Raw genomic sequence first — 18,049 nt, 5'->3', positions numbered from 1 at the left:
ACAGTGAACAGACAGCCTACAGAATTGGAGAAAATATTTGCAAACTATACAGGTGACAAAGTACTAATATCCAGAATCTATTAATACAAAGAACTCAAATCAGGCCGGGCGCTGTGGCTCACGCCTGTAATCCTAGCTCTTGGGAGGCCGAGGCGGGCGGATTGCTCGAGGTCAGGAGTTCAAAACCAGCCTGAGCGAGACCCCGTCTCTACTATAAATAGAAAGAAATTAATTGGCCAACTGATATATATATATAAAATTAGCCGGGCATGGTGGCGCATGCCTGTAGTCCCAGCTACCCGGGAGGCTGAGGCAGAAGGATCACTCGAGCCCAGGAGTTTGAGGTTGCTGTGAGCTAGGCTGACGCCACGGCACTCACTCTAGCCCGGGCAACAAAGCGAGACTCTGTCTCAAAAAAAAAAAAAAAAGAACTCAAATCAGCAAGAACAAAACATCTCCATCAAAAAGTGGGCAAAATCATGAACATATTTTTTTCAAAAGAAGATATACAAATAGCCAACATATATAAAAAAGAGTTCAACATCACCAATCATCAGGGAAATGCAAATTAAAACCACAACGAGATACCACTTTACCCCTGTCAGAATGGCCATTATTAAAAGTCAAAAAATAATAGACATTGGCATGGATGCAGTGAAAAAGGAACACTTACACACTGTTGGTGAGAATGTAAATTAGTACAACCTCTATGGAGAAACAGTATGGAGAGTCCCCAAGGAACTAAAAATAGACCTACCATTCAATCCAGCAATCTCAATACTGGGCATCTACACAAAAAAGAAGTAATTATATGAAAAAGACACCTCACCCAAATATTTATTACATCACAACTCACAATTGCAAAGATATGGAATCCACCTAAGTGTCCATCAGCTGATGAGTAGATAAAGAAAATGTGGTATATTTATACCATGGAGTACTACTCAGCTGTAAAAAGGAATGAAATTTTTTTTGCAGCAACTTGGATAGAACTGGAGACCATTACCCTAAGTGAAGTATCTCAATGGAAAAACAAATACCACATGTTCTCACTTAAAATGGGGAGCTAAACGATGGGTATATATGGTCATAAAATGGTGTAATGGACATTGGAAACTAAAAAGAGGGGAGTGTGGGAGTAAGGTATAAAAAAATTACCTATCGGATATAATGTACACTATTCTGGTGATGGGAACTGAAATCCCTGACTTCAGTATTATACAATTCATCCATGTAACAAAAAATAATTATACCCCTCGAATCTACTGAAATTTAAAAATAATAATATAATGGCTTTCTGAACAGTAGTCAATAAGTATTATCAGTCAACACAATCCAATTCGTATTTGTCATTTAGCTGTGGGCCACTTGTAGCTTGCAGATCAAAGGCTTAGTTATCTTGGATATGCAGATTAAAATTGTTTTACTTAATGTTGTTAGAGAATTCAGTTATTCTTAAAAATCAAGATGAAGTATTTGATTCTACAAACAAATATTTTCCCCTCCAATCAAAAACTTAGGTGTCTTAAATGTCACTAAGGACATAAAAATGATAAATTTTGTTCTGATATACTTAAAAGTTAGTATAGCCATAAAACTTCATTGTTAACTTCAACAAAACTATTTAGCAGAGAAAAAAAGTATATGTCTATTTCAAGTAGTGTTTTACTAGGTATTTTCAGAATTGAGTACCTTGAGTGTTAGATTTATCTTTCTTGTTTTGTTTCTAATTACTTTAGTATCTTTGATTTCTTTATGTTTTTAATGTCACTAAAGAAGCTCCAACTCACAAACTTATACTACTTGCTACTAGAAAATTTACAGAGATTCTATAATATATACTCCAAGTATTTAAAGGACCTTAAACTTTTTCATTAAACATACTATCCACTTAATCTTTTGTGTGTGTGTGAAAAGCACTTAAACATTTTCATATATGTATACAGCTGTGCTTTCAAGCACAGATAATTGATCAACAAATGTTTCCATTGTATATTTTCATTTTATACTTGTTTTGTTTTTTTCTTATCATTTGCAATTGATAACTAGTCATCTTATCTGCCTGCTGTCTCTACAATATGCCTGGTATGCCATTTTTCCATACCACCTTGATCTATTTATTGTTATTTACCAATAGTTTAGATCTAAAAACTATGCTTCTGTCTGTTCACACTGCTCAAAGATAACTGACTTGACCTTAGTAAATAGCACCTATAAGAATGCCTTGTCCTGAAATTAAGTCTAATTAACTAAAATCTGGGGAGTAAACACAAAGTATTTTCTGATATTCATATTTAATGTTTTTTCTTAATAAAATCAAGATTATCTCTTATAATCTAGTCTTTTGTTTGGATAATCCTACTGACTTACACTTTATTTATTCTGATACAGCAAACTGAAAGATCTTCTGTAAATTATGCTAAAAAATTAGAGAAATCTTCATTATAAATAACGAATACAAGTTAGAGTGGATACAGCAATGTTCATAAAGATAGCACAGTAGTTGACAGCAGTCTTAGGAGGCATTTCTTAAAAATTGGAAGGTAACTTTACTGTTATAAAAGGCTTTCTGTACATATCCCTATATCAGTGTGTGTGCCCCTATTTCTTTGTTTAGGTAACAATACAAAGAAAATAGTTTCTCAATATTTATTATATAAATATTTCAATTTTCTGGGAACATGCTAAAAGCTTAACAAAGAAATTAACATAATCTCAATAAGTTGAGCACATAATGCCACCCCATGGGGAATGGCTCCCCAGATACAGATCTGTAGTTATTTTCTAATGTCTACTGCATAATAAAACTAATTAAATAAAATTTAAATATCAGAAGTTACAGTTGTGATAAAAATTTCCTTTGACTTTAAAGCACAAGTTTTGGGTTATAAGAACACTATTCCAGAGCAAATTATAGTGTTATTGGCAGCATATATAAAGAGCATGAAAAAGTAACTATTTCCCAAGCAAATACCCATGGAAGCATGGAATTTTTATATAAAGATTGCATAACTTAATATACTGGAATATTTACAGAATTCTAAGAAAACCTTTTCCCTCATTTCTGAAGAATATTAATTGAAGAAACATTGTGGCATTAACTGGTACAATAATTACTTACCTGTTTCTTGTACAGAACCAACTGAACAGCTGCAAGAATTAGTTTCCTATTATGGATAGCAGAATCAAAACTGACAACAGCACAAACCCTCCATAAGAAAGAAATCTCTTGAAAGCTTAGAATTTTACAATAAGGTCGTCATCCTACTCTAAAAACTTAAGAATGTGTATGTGGGATTCCTTACCTAAAACTAAAAGATGAAAACATTAAAGAAACAGTTCACATTGTGTTTTTAAAACAAAATTTTAAAGACCTTTGAGAAGAATCTACTTTTAACTGCACACTTAAGTTTTAGTACAAAAACTGAAATCAAGCTTATTATTATATACGGTATGCTACTATTTTACTTGAAAAGTAGTACAATGGAAGATCTCTTAATTATATATACAGATCCTTGAGGTGTCTTTATAAATTAAATAAAAATTATATTCAACTCTCACCAAAATATCTACTAGAAATCTTTTAAAAATGTAATAACACTGTCATTTTAGATGATTTCTGTATCTGGTAACTACTAAAATGCCTTAAGTATAATTAATGTAAAAACCATTTCTTCCCTAATCCGTTCAACCCCAAATCAGAAGTCTTAAGTTTAAAAAAATAGCATATACCACCAAAAATAAAGAAACTATTTTCTTTTTAACCAAAATACCAAGTATTTTAAACTTTGTATAAATAACACACACGAAAAAAAAAACCCACCATATTTTATTTTAGGGATGGTGCCTAAAGTGGAGTAGCACTAAAACAAATGACAACAATAAACAACCCTTTATACTTAATTGAAAAATATGTATGCTCTCATTTTAAAGATATACATTATGAATTTTCTACTGGCATTTTGAATAAAATTAATAAGCATACTTTTTTCACCAATTTACCTCTTTTCCCTCTTATATATGACCCTCTCACAAAAGGAAATAAATCTTTTCCATGACTGCAATAGAGTTCTGAAACCCCTCAAATATAGTTTTTAGAAAAAAAATTCCTAACCCACTATGCATCTTAAAAACAATCTATTTTATGGCTTATGCTTCAATTTAATTCATTACCAGAGGTCTCAGGGATGAAAGAATCTTATTGGCAGTCAACAGCTCAAGGAATTACAATATTCCTGACATACTTAATCTGGAAATTTTAAAAGAAAACTATTCATTGTAGTCTTAGAAAAATTTGGAGATGGTTCTATTTAAAAAACACATTCACCACAAATAGATACAAGGGAAACAAATAAGAAAATAGATTATGTTATATCTTTGTAAGCTTGTTCTATTTCAAAAAGTATTCTTAATTAGGGTTAGGGAAATTTCCTATACAAATAAAACTAGACATTTGTTCCCTTTCCATTAAAAATATTTACAGTACATGAACTACAAGCTAAAAGTATACACCTGCTTATATTGCTGGCCAGTGATAAAGATGAACAAGAACACAAAGGTGCTTATTCAATTATCTAAGCATCTTAATTTGTACAGTGAAGTTATTATAGATCAACTATGAAAAAATTAGAAAACATTAATGAACACCAGCCCTTGTGTAAAACATCACACAAGATGCCAAGATATTATTTTTCCACTGTGGTAAAAACTGTACATATATATTTTTTGTGCATCTTTAACATTGCAAAATTTACATTATAATTTTTTCACCTCTCAAAAAGCTGAGCTGAAAAAACGTCTGGTTTTTTTTTCCTTTTATCAGAGAAGGATGAGGTTAGCTGACTGATAATGTTCATGAAACTTTTTACAAAATTCCCTGCTAAGAACTTTTCATTACTGTCTTCTACTGGTGGCCTCATGAAGAAAAACTCAATAAACTTCGAAAGTTTTGAGTAGATATTTTCACATCTTTGCTGGCTACAGCATCATGATTTAGGTAATAATGGTATATATAATAATAGTCCACAACAATGTGAAATACAACACTTTGTTTTGTAAGTCTACTTTGGTCTCAGAATGAAGGTCATTTCTTTCATCCAGCCATGTTGTCCCTTATTTGATCCACTCGAAGAGCAAGGTCCCTAAAGGAGGGTCGTTGATTTACGTTATTGTTCCAGCATTCTGTCATGATTATATAAATCTGTAAAGTAGAAAATAAATCATAATTACAATTAACACTAGATCTTTTAATTGGTAGAAGTCGTGGATTTGAAATTCCCACTTAATTTCCTGCACAGGGTATGTGTCATAGCCTATGTCTTGTCCACAGTCACCAGATTTGCTATTTATCTAAAAGCTCAGCAAATTAAATTTCAGAAAGTGACCTAAAATCCTTGAATAGGAAAAAAAAGAAAATGCATAGTTACTATGAATAAAAACATTTTTTGTTACCTCATCTGGGCATCCATCTGGTCTTGGTAATCGTCCATTATTCTTTAGGAGCTCTATCAAATGGAACACAATCATCTGTCCTTGTTTGTCATTGCCAATCATACGCATAAATTCCTGAAACACAAACCCACTTTTCAATGAGTTTTTTTGTATATTTAATTTGAAGTGGAATTCTTCCTCAGTGTCTTCCAGTAAATGGGAAAATTTCAGTATATGTTACGTTTTTCTATGCTGTGGGGAAAAAAACTGGTTTTTCAAACTGATTAAATGTGAAATCTCTCTCATGCCATTTCCATACTGTAAGAAACTCACCACAAATTCCCTGAGAAGTGCTCAAAACATATGAACTAAACATATAATTACTTTGAGTTTTGTTGCTGTTTTAACACATCATATTACATTTCAGTTGAAATAAAAAATCTGAATGTAAGAGGACATAAAAAGAAAATTAAGAATGAATATATTTAGGCATAAATGCAATGGAGAGAAAACTTTCATATGTCAAAAGTTCATAAAGTTAAAGCCTGAATTACAAACTATGGCAATATTTACAACACAAATCATTTATTTTTGATCTTTAGAACTCTTGTAAATTGGTAAGAAAAATTACCAATATAAATATAGGCCAAACACAGACACAATTCACAGACACACACATATTCACTCTACACACCCAGCAAACACATGCTCAATCACACTAATACAAAGTAAAATATATTCAACTTGCCTACCAATTTGGCAAAACTGCATAAAAACATAATGACCAATGGTAGTGAATGATGAAATGTACACCCCTATTGAGATGTAATCTGGTATAGCTTTTGTGGAAAGCATTTTGAAACAATCAAAAACCTTTAAAATAGTTCATAACGTTTTACTTATATTTCTATTCTACAATGAAAACCAGAGACAAACAAGTATTTATATATAAGGATGTTCACTATGTCTATTAAAGTATTACTTAAAAGACTAGAAAAATGGAAAATGATTGTCCAGACATATATATCCTTATGATGGAATGCTACCTAGCAATTAGAAATCACATTTGCAGTAAAAATGTCTAGTATAGCAAATACCATGCTATAATATTTAGTGAAATAGCAAGAGGGCAAATTGCACAATAGGACCTTAATTTTATAAAACAATATATATGTTTATAAAATTTCACTTTTATATAAATAATAAAAAGCCTAAAAGAAAACATACCATAATATTAAAATGGTTACCTCTCAGTAATTGCATTAGAGATGATTTTTATATTTTTATACTTTTCCATATTAAAAAAATCTACAATGAACAGGAAAAATTTACTGTGAAAGGCTTATTTTAACTTATACAATAATTCCTAGAATGAATGAGCTTATTGGATTTTCTAAAAATAATATTAAGGGAATATACTAAATAGTGCTCTAACCACCCCCGTCTTAAAAATTCAAATTAACTTAATAAATAAGTTTGGTGTTATTTTGTTGGATATTGCCTTACAAATAAGCAGTAAGAGGCTCTAAAATAGTCCTAGGCTTATTATTATTCTTTGAATAAAGCCTTTCTCATGTTAAAAAATAAAACTGAAAATAAATAAAAAGCACACTGACCGCTGGTGGACTTTTACTCTTCTCAATATATGTGAAAAGTTCATACAGAACCACTCCAAAGCTCCAAACATCTGAGGCCACAGAAAACTTGCTCTCTGTCAGTGATTCAGGAGCATACCTGTAATATATGCAGAGTATTTTTACAAGACAGTTACTTGATGTGCCAACTCTTGATTTTACCTACAAATCACTGTGTTTAAAACAAGGTGTAGAGAAAAGAATTAACATAGCAGGCCGGAGGCTGCCATACTCAGAAGGTCCTCCTTGCAATGTTAACACCTGGCTGGCACTTGGGAACTTAGATTTCAGGAGGGGTTCCACAATTCCCTAAAGGGATAAGAGTGACTCACTGAGCCTAAACTGTTTGTACAAACAATAGGGTTTATGCTAACATCTGTTCTTCTTCTGGGAGGCTAGGATTTTGGTATATGCCAGGCAAAATGCCTTTATGTAACTAGTTCCAATAAAAATCTTTGGCAGCCAGTCTCTAATCAGCTTCCCTGGTAACATTTCACATGTGTTGCTGCAATTCATTGCTAGCAGAATTAAGCATGTCCCACATGACTATACTGGGATAGGACCCTTGGAAGCTTTTGCTTGGTTTCCTCCAGGATTTGTCTCATATATCTTTTCCCTTTGCTGATTTTGTTTTGTATTCTTTCCCTGTAATGAATCATTGTCATCAGTATGACTATATGCTGTGTCCTGTGGAATCATCCGAGCAATCCTTAAACCTGGGGGTGGTCTTGGGAACCTCTGACATACAAAGACAACTAATAGCCAAAGAAATTTATTTTTATCTCTATAAAGAAGCACCAGGCTTTCCTGCAATGTACCTTCTAAGAACTGAAAAATAAGCTGCTCTTTGCAAATTAAGCTTTAAATGAATCCAGATAAGTATCCTGGAGAAAAAAATGGATTCTGGGCTGCAGTAAGACTAGACTTAAAGATATAAAAGAAGGAACCTGTTAATCAGAAGGGGGGTTATTATGAGAGGAAGAACAGAAAACAGTCACAGAGAGAAATGATGTCATTGTTCACTCAAGCATTAACACTATTCAAGGAAGTGTGTTGGCCAATGGACTGTGAATGTCATGGTTCTATTGCTAAGTTTATTATAGAGATGGCTACCAGAGATCTGTTCTAGACCTTTGAGTTTTAAAAATATGAATTATAGATCAAGATGGCGGACGAGAAACACCACCAGACAGAGTGTCTCTGCAGAAAAGACAGATTCTAGCAGAAGTTAGAAAACAGAAGCAAGAAGACGAGCATACAGCAGACAAGGGCCGGAAGGAGGGGTACCTGAGACCCCAGGAGACTCCATGGGAGGAGGCTGCGGAGTAGAACTGGAAGCTGAGACCGCCTGAGCAGCCCGGAGACCAGCGGGAAGGGTAGGTGGATTTGCCGTTTCCCCTCCCTTGCATCTCGGACTGCTGGTGGGCTCCCCAGCGGGTGGAGAGACCTGCGGACACTAGCCCAGAGACAGCCGCCACCAGCTAGCGGTGAGACTATAGTGGATGCGGCACCAGGCTCCCAACTCCCTCCGGGCACCTCCATGTGCACAGACCCAAGCCGCGCGGCAGGCACAATATTGCCTCCTCCTCCCCTCTGCTGACCCTACCCGCGGCTGCCCAGAGAGACAATACAGCCACCAGCCGGAGGCACCTCCAGAGAACGGGACCTTCCCTTTTGGGACCCTACAGCTGACTCAAGGGAACTCAGACTGTGAGCTCCCTACCCACCAGCCCTCCCAGGTGCTGATGGCATGGTGACCCCAGGAGAACGGTGCAGACTCAGAGGCTGAGAGACATAGACCCAGCTTGGGCTCCCTGTCGGTGAATTGGGACCGGAACTCCTCTCCCTGGTGGGGATACAGTTTGAACTCTGGGACCCAGAGGTTGGACCTGCAGACCAGATCCCGTGCACCGAGGTCTAGCATTGCCCGGGGCACAGAAGGGATATATGTGAACAGCCTACTAAGGTGTGTGTGCCTTCAGGGGCAGATCAGCGTCCTAGAGGGCAACCCTCCTCCCAAAAGTAGGCTGTACGCCCAGCCCAGGTGGTGTTCCTGCACAGGGAACCTCCCCGCCAGCATCACAGTCCGGGGAGGCCTGGTGGCATGTGGTCTGGCCTGCTGGCAGAGGCTCTGGAGTAGCTGCGGAGTTGGGGAGGATGGAAAGAAGCAAGGCCCGCTCCAGACTGAGGGTCTCAGCCCCACCCCCACACGCAGACTTTCTGGCTGAGCGCGGGACCATTCCAGCCCTGCCCTGACAGCTTTTCCTGGAAGCAGAGAACAGAACTTTGACCCCTGTTAAAGGCATTGGTGGTGCCTGAGGGCAGGCTTACCCAACCCAGCTCCGCCCAGAACAAGAGCTGATAACAGGATATAAAATCAACAGCATAGCCTGTTCCTCCAAGCAAGTGCCACCTACTGACAGGGACGGCATCCTGCACAGCCTTTTCACCGCACCTACTGACTCATTATACAAGGAGTGGTCGAATCTCACCCACAGACACCACCTAACAGCTCAGAAACTAAACAAGGTGTGTGAATGCCCAAACAAAAACCTAAAGGAAAGAAACAACAACTGATCAACATGGGAAGAAATCAGCAAAGGAACTCAGGAAATATGAAGAACCAAATGGAAAACACACCCTCAAAGAGGAGCACCAGCCCCCTAGAAATGGACACCAACCCAAATCAGGCAACCAAAATGACAGATGAGGAATTTCGTATGTAGATCATAAGAACACTCACCGACCTGCAACAACAACTCAATAACCAACACAAAGAAACCACAAAAAGCCTCCAGGACCTGGAACAAAAGTTCACTAAAGAAATCGACACAATGAAGAAAAGTTTAACCGAACTCCTGGATATGAAGAATCAATTCGGGGAACTACAAAATACAGTGGAAAGTCTCAAGAACAGGGTAGATCAAACAGAAGAAAGAATTTCAGAGATTGAAGATAACATCCTCCAACTAAATAAAACCGTCACAGAGATAGAGCAGAGAAACAAGAGAAAAGAGCAAAGCCCACAAGAGATGTGGGATTATGTGAAGAAACCTAATGTGAGGGTCATAGGGTTACCAGAAGGGGAAGAAGACAACACTCAAGGGTTGGACAAGCTATTTGAAGATATAATAGAGGAAAATTTCCCAGGCCTTGCTCAAAATCGATATACAAGTTCAAGAAGCTCAGAGGACCCCTGGGAGACTCAATACAAACAGGAAGACGTCACGACATGCAGTCATCAGACTGACCAAAATATCAACTAAAGAGGCCCTTCTAAGAGCTGTAAGATGAAAGAATAAGTGACATACAAGGGAAAGCCAATTCGAATAACATCAGACTTCTCTAATGAGACTTTACAAGCAAGGGGAGACTGGAGCCCCATTCTCACTCTTCTGAAACAAAACAATGCCCAGCCTAGAATCTTATTCCCTGTAAAACTAAGCTTCATATATGAAGGAGAAATAAAGACATTCTCAGACAAGCAAAGTCTCAGAGAATTCACCAAGACAAGACCAGCCCTACAAGAACTACTCAAAACAGTGTTACGCACGGAACACCATAATAAAAACTCACAAATATAAAAACAACCAAAACCCAAAAATTAAAGGCCAGATAATACAATGGCTCAAGAGAGAAATCAAAGCAACAACATCCAACCCAACAGAATGAACAGTAATCTACCTTACCTATCAGTTCTCTCAATAAATGTGAATGGCTTAAACTCTCCACTCAAGAGACATAGGGTGGCTGAATGGATAAGAAAATACAGGCCAAGTCTATGCTATCTTCAGCAAACACATCTAACCTGTAAGGATGCATATAGACTAAAAGTAAAAGGGTGGATATCAGTATTCCAGGAAAGTGGAAGCCAAAAGAAGGCTGGTGTGGCAGTTCTAATTTCAGACGATTTAGTTTTTAAACCAACAAAAGTAGTGAAAGACAAAGAGGGTCATTATATAATGGTGAAGGGCACAGTTCAACAAGAAGAGATAACAATTTTAAATATATATGCACCCAACTTAGGTGCACCCAGATTCATAAAGCAAACCTTACTGGAGCTAAGCAAATGGATTAATAGCAACTCCATAATCACCGGAGATTTCAACACCCCATTGACGGCACGAGACAGATCCTCCAAACAGAAAATTAATAAAGAAATAATGGACTTAAACAAAACGCTGGAACAATTGGGTCTGACTGACATCTACAGGACATTCTACCCAAAATCCGCTGAATATATGTTCTTCTCATCAGCTCACGGGACATTCTCTAAGATTGACCATATCCTAGGACACAAAGTAAATATCAAGAAATTTAAAAAAATAGAAATCATACCATGTACCTTCTCAGATCACAGTGGAATAAAACTAGAAATCAACCCTAACAGAAACTCACATTTCTGCACAAAAACGTGGAAATTAAACAACCTCCTACTAAATGATTACTTCATAAATGAAGAAATCAAGATGGAAATTAAAAAATTCTATGAAGAAAACGACAATGGAGAGACAAGTGATCAAATCCTCTGGGACACAGCTAAAGCAGTTCTGAGAGGAAAGTTTATCTCCATAAATGCCTATAACCAAAAGACAAGAAGATCACAAATAGACAATCTAATGAAATGACTCAAAGAGCTAGAAAAAGAAGAACAGACCAACCCCAAACCCAGCAGAAGAAGTGAAATCAACAAGATCAAATCAGAACTAAACAAAATTGAAAACAGGGAAGCTATTCAGGAGATTAATAAAACAAAAAGTTGGTTCTTTGAAAAAATAAACAAAATTGACACACCATTGGCTAAGCTAACGAAAAGCAGAAAAGAGAAATCTCTAATAAGCTCCATCAGGAACAAAAAAGGAGATATCACAACTGATCCCAAAGAGATACAAGATATAATTTATGAGTACTACAAAAATCTTTATGCACACAAACTGGAAAATGTGGAGGAAATGAACAAATTTCTAGAAACACACAGCCTCCCTAGGCTCAACCAGGAAGAAATAGATTCCCTGAACAGACCAATCTCAACAGCTGAAATAGAAACAGCAATTAAAAGTCTCCCTAAAAAGAAAAGTCCCGGTCCAGATGGCTTCACACTGGAATTTTACCACACTTAAAAGAAGAACTAGTACCTATCTTGCAGAAACTATTCCACAACATCGAGAAGAACGGAAACCTCCCCAATACCTTTTATGAAGCAAATATTACTCTTATACCAAAACCAGGAAAGGATGCAACAAAAAAAGAAAACTACAGACCAATATCCCTAATGAATATAGATGCAAAAATTTTCAGCAAAATCTTAGCTAACCGAATCCAGACGCTTATAAAAAAATAATCCATCACGACCAAGTGGGCTTCATCCCAGGGATGCAGGGATGGTTCAACATACGTAAAACTATAAATGCAATTCAGCACATAAACAGAAGCAAAAACAAAGACCACATGATTCTTTCAATAGATGCAGAAAAAGCTTCTGACAAAATTCAACACCCTTTCATGATACGAACACTTAAGAAAATAGGCATAGAAGGGACATACCTAAAAATGATACAAGCCATATATGACAGACCCATAGCCAACATCATACTGAATGGGGAAAAATTGAAATCATTCCCACTTAGAACTGGAACCAGACAAGGCTGCCCACTTTCTCCACTTCTGTTCAATATAGTGCTGGAAGTCTTGGCTACAGCAATCAGACAGGAAAATGGAATTAAAGGTATCCAAATAGGGGCAGAGGAGATCAAACTTTCACTGTTTGCTGATGATATGATATTGTATCTAGAAAACCCCAAAGATTCAACCAAGAAACTCCTGGAACTGATCAATGAATTTAGTAAAGTCTCAGGATACAAAATCAATACACAGAAATCAGAGGCATTCATATATGCCAACAACAATCTAATTGAGAACCAAATCAAAGACTCAATTCCCTTCACAATAGCAACGAAGAAATTAAAGTACCTAGGAATATACTTAACCAAAGACGTAAAAGACCTCTACAGGGAGAACTATGAAACACTGAGGAAGGAAATAGCAGAGGATGTAAACAGATGGAAATCCATACCATGCTCATGGATCGGCAGACTCAACACCATCAAAATGTCTATACTACCCAAACTGATCTACAGATTCAATGCAATACCTATTAAAATCCCATCAGCATTCTTCACAGATATAGAAAAAATAATTTTACGCTTCGTATGGAACCAAAGAAGACCCCAAATATCAAAAGCAATTCTAGGCAACAGAAACAAAATGGGAGGCATTAATATGCCAGATATCAAACTATACTAAAGCTGTAGTAATTAAATCAATATGGTATTGGCACAAAAATAGGAATATGGACCAGTGGAACAGATGTGAGAATCCTGATATAAAACCATCCTCATATAGCCATCTCATCTTTGACAAAGCAGACAAAAACATACGCTGGGGAAAAGAATCCCTTTTCAATAAATGGTGCTGGGAAAACTGGATAGCCACCTGTAGAAGGCTAAAACAGGACCCACACCTTTCACCTCTCACAAAAATCAACTCACGCTGGATAACAGACTTAAATCTAAGGTATGAAACTATTAGAATTCTAGAGGAAAAAGTTGGAAACACTCTCCTAGACATCAGCCTAGGCAAAGAGTTTATGAAGAAGTCCCCAAAGGCAATCACAGCAGCAACAAAAATAAATAAATGGGACATGATCAAACTAAAAAGCTTCTGCACAGCCAAAGAAATAGTCATGAAAGTAAACAACCTACAGAATGGGAGAAAATTTTTGCATCTTATGCATCCGATAAGGGACTGATAACTAGAATATACTTAGAACTCACGAAAATCAGGAAGAAAAAATTAAATAACTCTATTAAAAAGTGGGCAAAGGACTTGAACAGAAACTTTTCTAAAGAAGACAGAAGAATGGCCAACAAACATATGAAAAAATGCTCAACATCCCTAATCATCAGGGAAATGCAAATCAAAACCACAAGGAGATATCACTTAACTCCAGTGAGAATGGCCTTTATCAAAAAGTCTCCAAACAATAAATGCTGGCGTGGTTGCAGAGAGAGAGGAACACTCCTACACTGCTGGTGGGACTGCAAACTAGTTCAACTCTGTGGAAAGCAATATGGAGATACCTTAAAGCGATACAAGTGAATCTACCATTTGATCCAGCAATCCCATTGCTGGGCATCTACCCAAAAGATCCAATGACACTCTACAAAAAAGACACCTGCACTCGAATGTTTATAGCAGCACAATTCATAATTGCAAGGCTGTGGAAACCGCCCAAGTGCCCGTCAATCCAAGAATGGATTAATAAAATGTAGTATATGTATACCATGGAGTACTATTCAGCTCTAAGAAATAATGGTGACATAGCACATCTTATATTTTCCTGGTTAGAGCTGGAACCCATACTATTAAGTGAAGTTTCCCAAGAATGGAAAAACAAGCACCACATATACTCACCAGCAAATTGGTATTAACTGAACACCACCTAAGTGGTCACATAGGTACTACAGTAATAGGGTATTGGGCAGGTGGGAGGGGGGAGGGGGGCAGGTATATACATATATAATGAGTGAGATGTGCACCATCTGGGGGATGGTCATGCTGGAGACTCAGACTTGTGGAGGGGAGGGGGGGAAATGGGCATTTATTGAAACCTTAAAATCTGTACCCCCATAATATGCCAAAATAAAAAAATATGAATTATATAAATTTAATCTCGCCTCAAAATCCAATTTGAGTTTCCTCACTTCCACAAGTCCTTCCCTATCTATTCAAGGTATTAATGACTTCATGCTACTGAATTTCTACAGTACTAATACTCTATACCACACAATTAAACATCTAATGCTATATTCTTTTTATAGTTAGCTTTTTAAAAACTTTACATATCTAAAGAATACAGAAAATGAGACAATACAGTTAACCCAGAAGTGGTCAAACGAAAAAACTTTATGCATCTATTTATGTTATTTCAAAATGTATACTAGTTTTATTCCACAAGGGGAATGTAATTTCCTTGAAAATGGTGCTACTCCCTCACTCCTTGCCAAATATTCTCTTCCTCTGGTTTTCATGATACTATACTTTGTAATTTACCCCTCATCTCCATGGCTGTTTTATTCTGTCTGTTGACCATCACTTATGTAAGGGTAAATACAAATAAAAAAAGAAAAAAAAATTAATTCACCCTGTTGAAAAATAAGAGGAAAGATTCCTCTCCTTTTTTCTTAGAGCATTTGGAAAACTTAGAACTGTAAGTTCTTTTTCTGTTTAAAATGTATGTAAATCTTTTTAAAAGCTCTTGCTTAAAAGCCTCTTGCCAGCTTTAGGACCCAAGAATGTCTTTCTCAAGAACCTGTAACCATCTCTTTGGAACATAATCAAGGAAGATAGCACCTTTACCTTCCAGCTTCTGTGGGAGGGTAGGAGCCTAACTTCTGCAAAAGCCTCCTTCCAAGATGCAAAATTATCTCCCGTCATGAAGATTTGAAAAGTGCATATTTCCTTTGTATAAAGCCAATTAGCTAACATAGATGGTCACTCCTAATACCAAGTGAATTTAGGGTGAACTGCATGCATGACAAATACTACTGTCAAGTCCTCTTACTTGAGGACTAGTTAATGTTTATCCTGAGAATTTGTATGTAATGGGTTATATCTGCTTGGCTATATAAAAGGGAAAATCTTTTGATTACCTGTTTAATCTCTTAAAGGCCCCACCTTTTAATACTATCACATTGGCAACACCTGAATTTTGGAGGGCACACATTCAAACCACAGAAGTGGCTCAATCCCTTTCTAGCCCTAACTATTTCCTGTTTGTCTGTGATTATGCCATTCACTTTCAAACCCCTGATCCTCTTTGTTCTTCTCTACTTCCTTATGGAATGTCCTTCTACTTGTCTATCTGATAAACTCCTACTAATCAACAGTTGAAATGTCATCTCTTAGCTGTTCTGTTCTGATTGACTTAAACTCAGCAGAATTATCTGTACTCTTATGTTTTCCCATTAACCTAATTGTTGCACTTACACACACTGTCTTGCAACGATTTGATTATACATTTGACTTTTCCTAAATTATGAGGTCTTAAAAGGAAGGGATAATGGGTAGTGGACCTGTCAGTTGAATTTGCCTGCCATGTCAAATTTTTCCTTTTAGTTCAGCCTTCCTACTAAGGGACAGTCCTTTTCTGATGCTAATCTTATCTTTTTATCCCAAGCTTCTTGTGTGGTATTTGGAGCACAGTAGGTACTTAATAAATGTTTATTAAATTGTAATCATTAAGTATGCCCAAATCATTGGATCTTCATATAAGTAATATTTATGGATTACCAGCTAATTCCACTTAACTTCTTTAATTTTTCATTCTGGAAAAAAATGAAATATGTCAATGGGACATGACCAAAGTATATGATCATATTTTTATCAGTCTTATTTTCTAATTTCACTCATACCCTAAAAATAGTTAGTTGATGGTAATGCCAATGATTATCATGAGGACATTCCTTATTAAAATGTGTTTTTAATGTTAAAAAATGTGTCAAACGTACACAAATTAGAGAAAAATGAACAACCGTGTACCTGTCACTCAGCTAAACTCATTGCCCCTCTTGTAATATAACTCCACACTTCTGCCCCACTGGGTTTATGTAAAGTGAATACCAAAGATGATAGTATTTCAACAATAATTATTTAAGGATGCATCTCTAAAAGATAAGGATTCTTCTTTAAACACTTTCATAATAGCATTGTAAGTTACCCTTCTGTGGGAATAATCAATTTGTTCTAAATCACTGGTGCTTTCTTACTTGATTGCTTTCTGGACTAACAATTTCCAACAGCTAGGATTAGTTGTAAAATTTACAGATACCAAATAAAATGAAGATAACCAGCAAACACAGATGATCCAATGAACTAAGAAGTAGAAAACTGAGTAATCTCTATATTTCTAATTCTAATGAACCCCATAAAATATTTACAAATTAACAGTTACATTGTTTGTAGTAGTAATTCTAATTTTCAAGTCATATATCAAGAATGTAAATAAAACATACTTAACTAAAACCTCAAACCCTTGTTTTAAAACTAACATCTGACTCAAATATCATCTTAATATAGTATTATTTCAGCAGATGAATAAACCAGAATTAAAATCTATTTGGAAAGTACACAAAACCAAAACACTGAAATATAATTTCACCAAGTCATCTCTAGAAAACAAATTGTACTATAAAGAATGGAGGCATAAAAAAAGAAAATTTTGCATCAAAGCACAGATCAATAGAAACAATGTATAACACATGAAAAAAATTAGGTATGAATGCTCCTCACAATTCACAATTGTAATTGAGTATCAAAAATTACCTTCAGCTTCAACATATAAAAATATTCAATTAATGCCAGATTAAAGCATTATTAATAAAGCTTAAAAGTACAAATTCTGAGATCAGACTATCTGGATTTGAATCCCAGTTCTACCATTTATTAGTCATGCGACTCTGAGCAAGCTATTTAACTATCTATGCTTCAGTTTCTCCATGCTTAAAATGGAGATAATAATTATACATATTCTCTAAAGGTTGTTATAAGGATAAATGAGATAATCTATGAAATGTATTTAGCCCAATGTAAGCATATGATAAATGTTCAATATTATAAATATATAAATCAATAATTATTAAGCAATAATAAGTTTGAAGTTTGTGCTCTAAAATTTCACTTTATTATACTGAAATATACTTACCAGAATATGGGACTTTCACCAGGTTCTTTCACTTTGTAGTATTCTTTGTCTTGTGGCAAGACTTTGGTTAAACCAAAATCGCCAATTTTAACTCTGTTCTCATTCTCCACCAATATATTTCTTGTTGCCAGATCCCTGTGGATATACCTTTTTGTACCAAGATATTCCATACCCTATGGATAAAGTAAATTTTCTTTCAGTTTAGTCTTATAAGCATAAACAA

At 35.9% G+C, this 18,049-nt stretch overlaps 1 protein-coding gene across 5 annotated transcripts in view; it reads right to left on the bottom strand.

Annotated features, from left to right (window-relative positions):
- Positions 1-241: 241 nt before the first annotated feature.
- Positions 242-18,049, bottom strand: part of JAK2 (Janus kinase 2) — a 91,726-nt gene continuing 73,918 nt past the window's right edge. For 4 of the 5 annotated variants that reach the window (XM_012737842.3, XM_012737828.3, XM_012737833.3 and 1 more), the window contains 4 exons: positions 17,827-17,999; positions 7,047-7,164; positions 5,452-5,565; positions 242-5,200 (listed from right to left, as the gene is read on the bottom strand). In XM_012737842.3, the coding sequence (XP_012593296.1) occupies positions 5,093-5,200; positions 5,452-5,565; positions 7,047-7,164; positions 17,827-17,999 (513 nt within the window). In that variant the 3' untranslated portion in view covers positions 242-5,092. The other variant, XM_076008676.1, reaches the window with a different exon arrangement.

This window comes from Microcebus murinus, chromosome 12 (genome assembly GCF_040939455.1).
Source record: "Microcebus murinus isolate Inina chromosome 12, M.murinus_Inina_mat1.0, whole genome shotgun sequence".
In the NCBI taxonomy this organism is placed as follows: domain Eukaryota; kingdom Metazoa; phylum Chordata; class Mammalia; order Primates; family Cheirogaleidae; genus Microcebus; species Microcebus murinus.
This window is presented reverse-complemented; position numbering and strand designations above follow the sequence as displayed.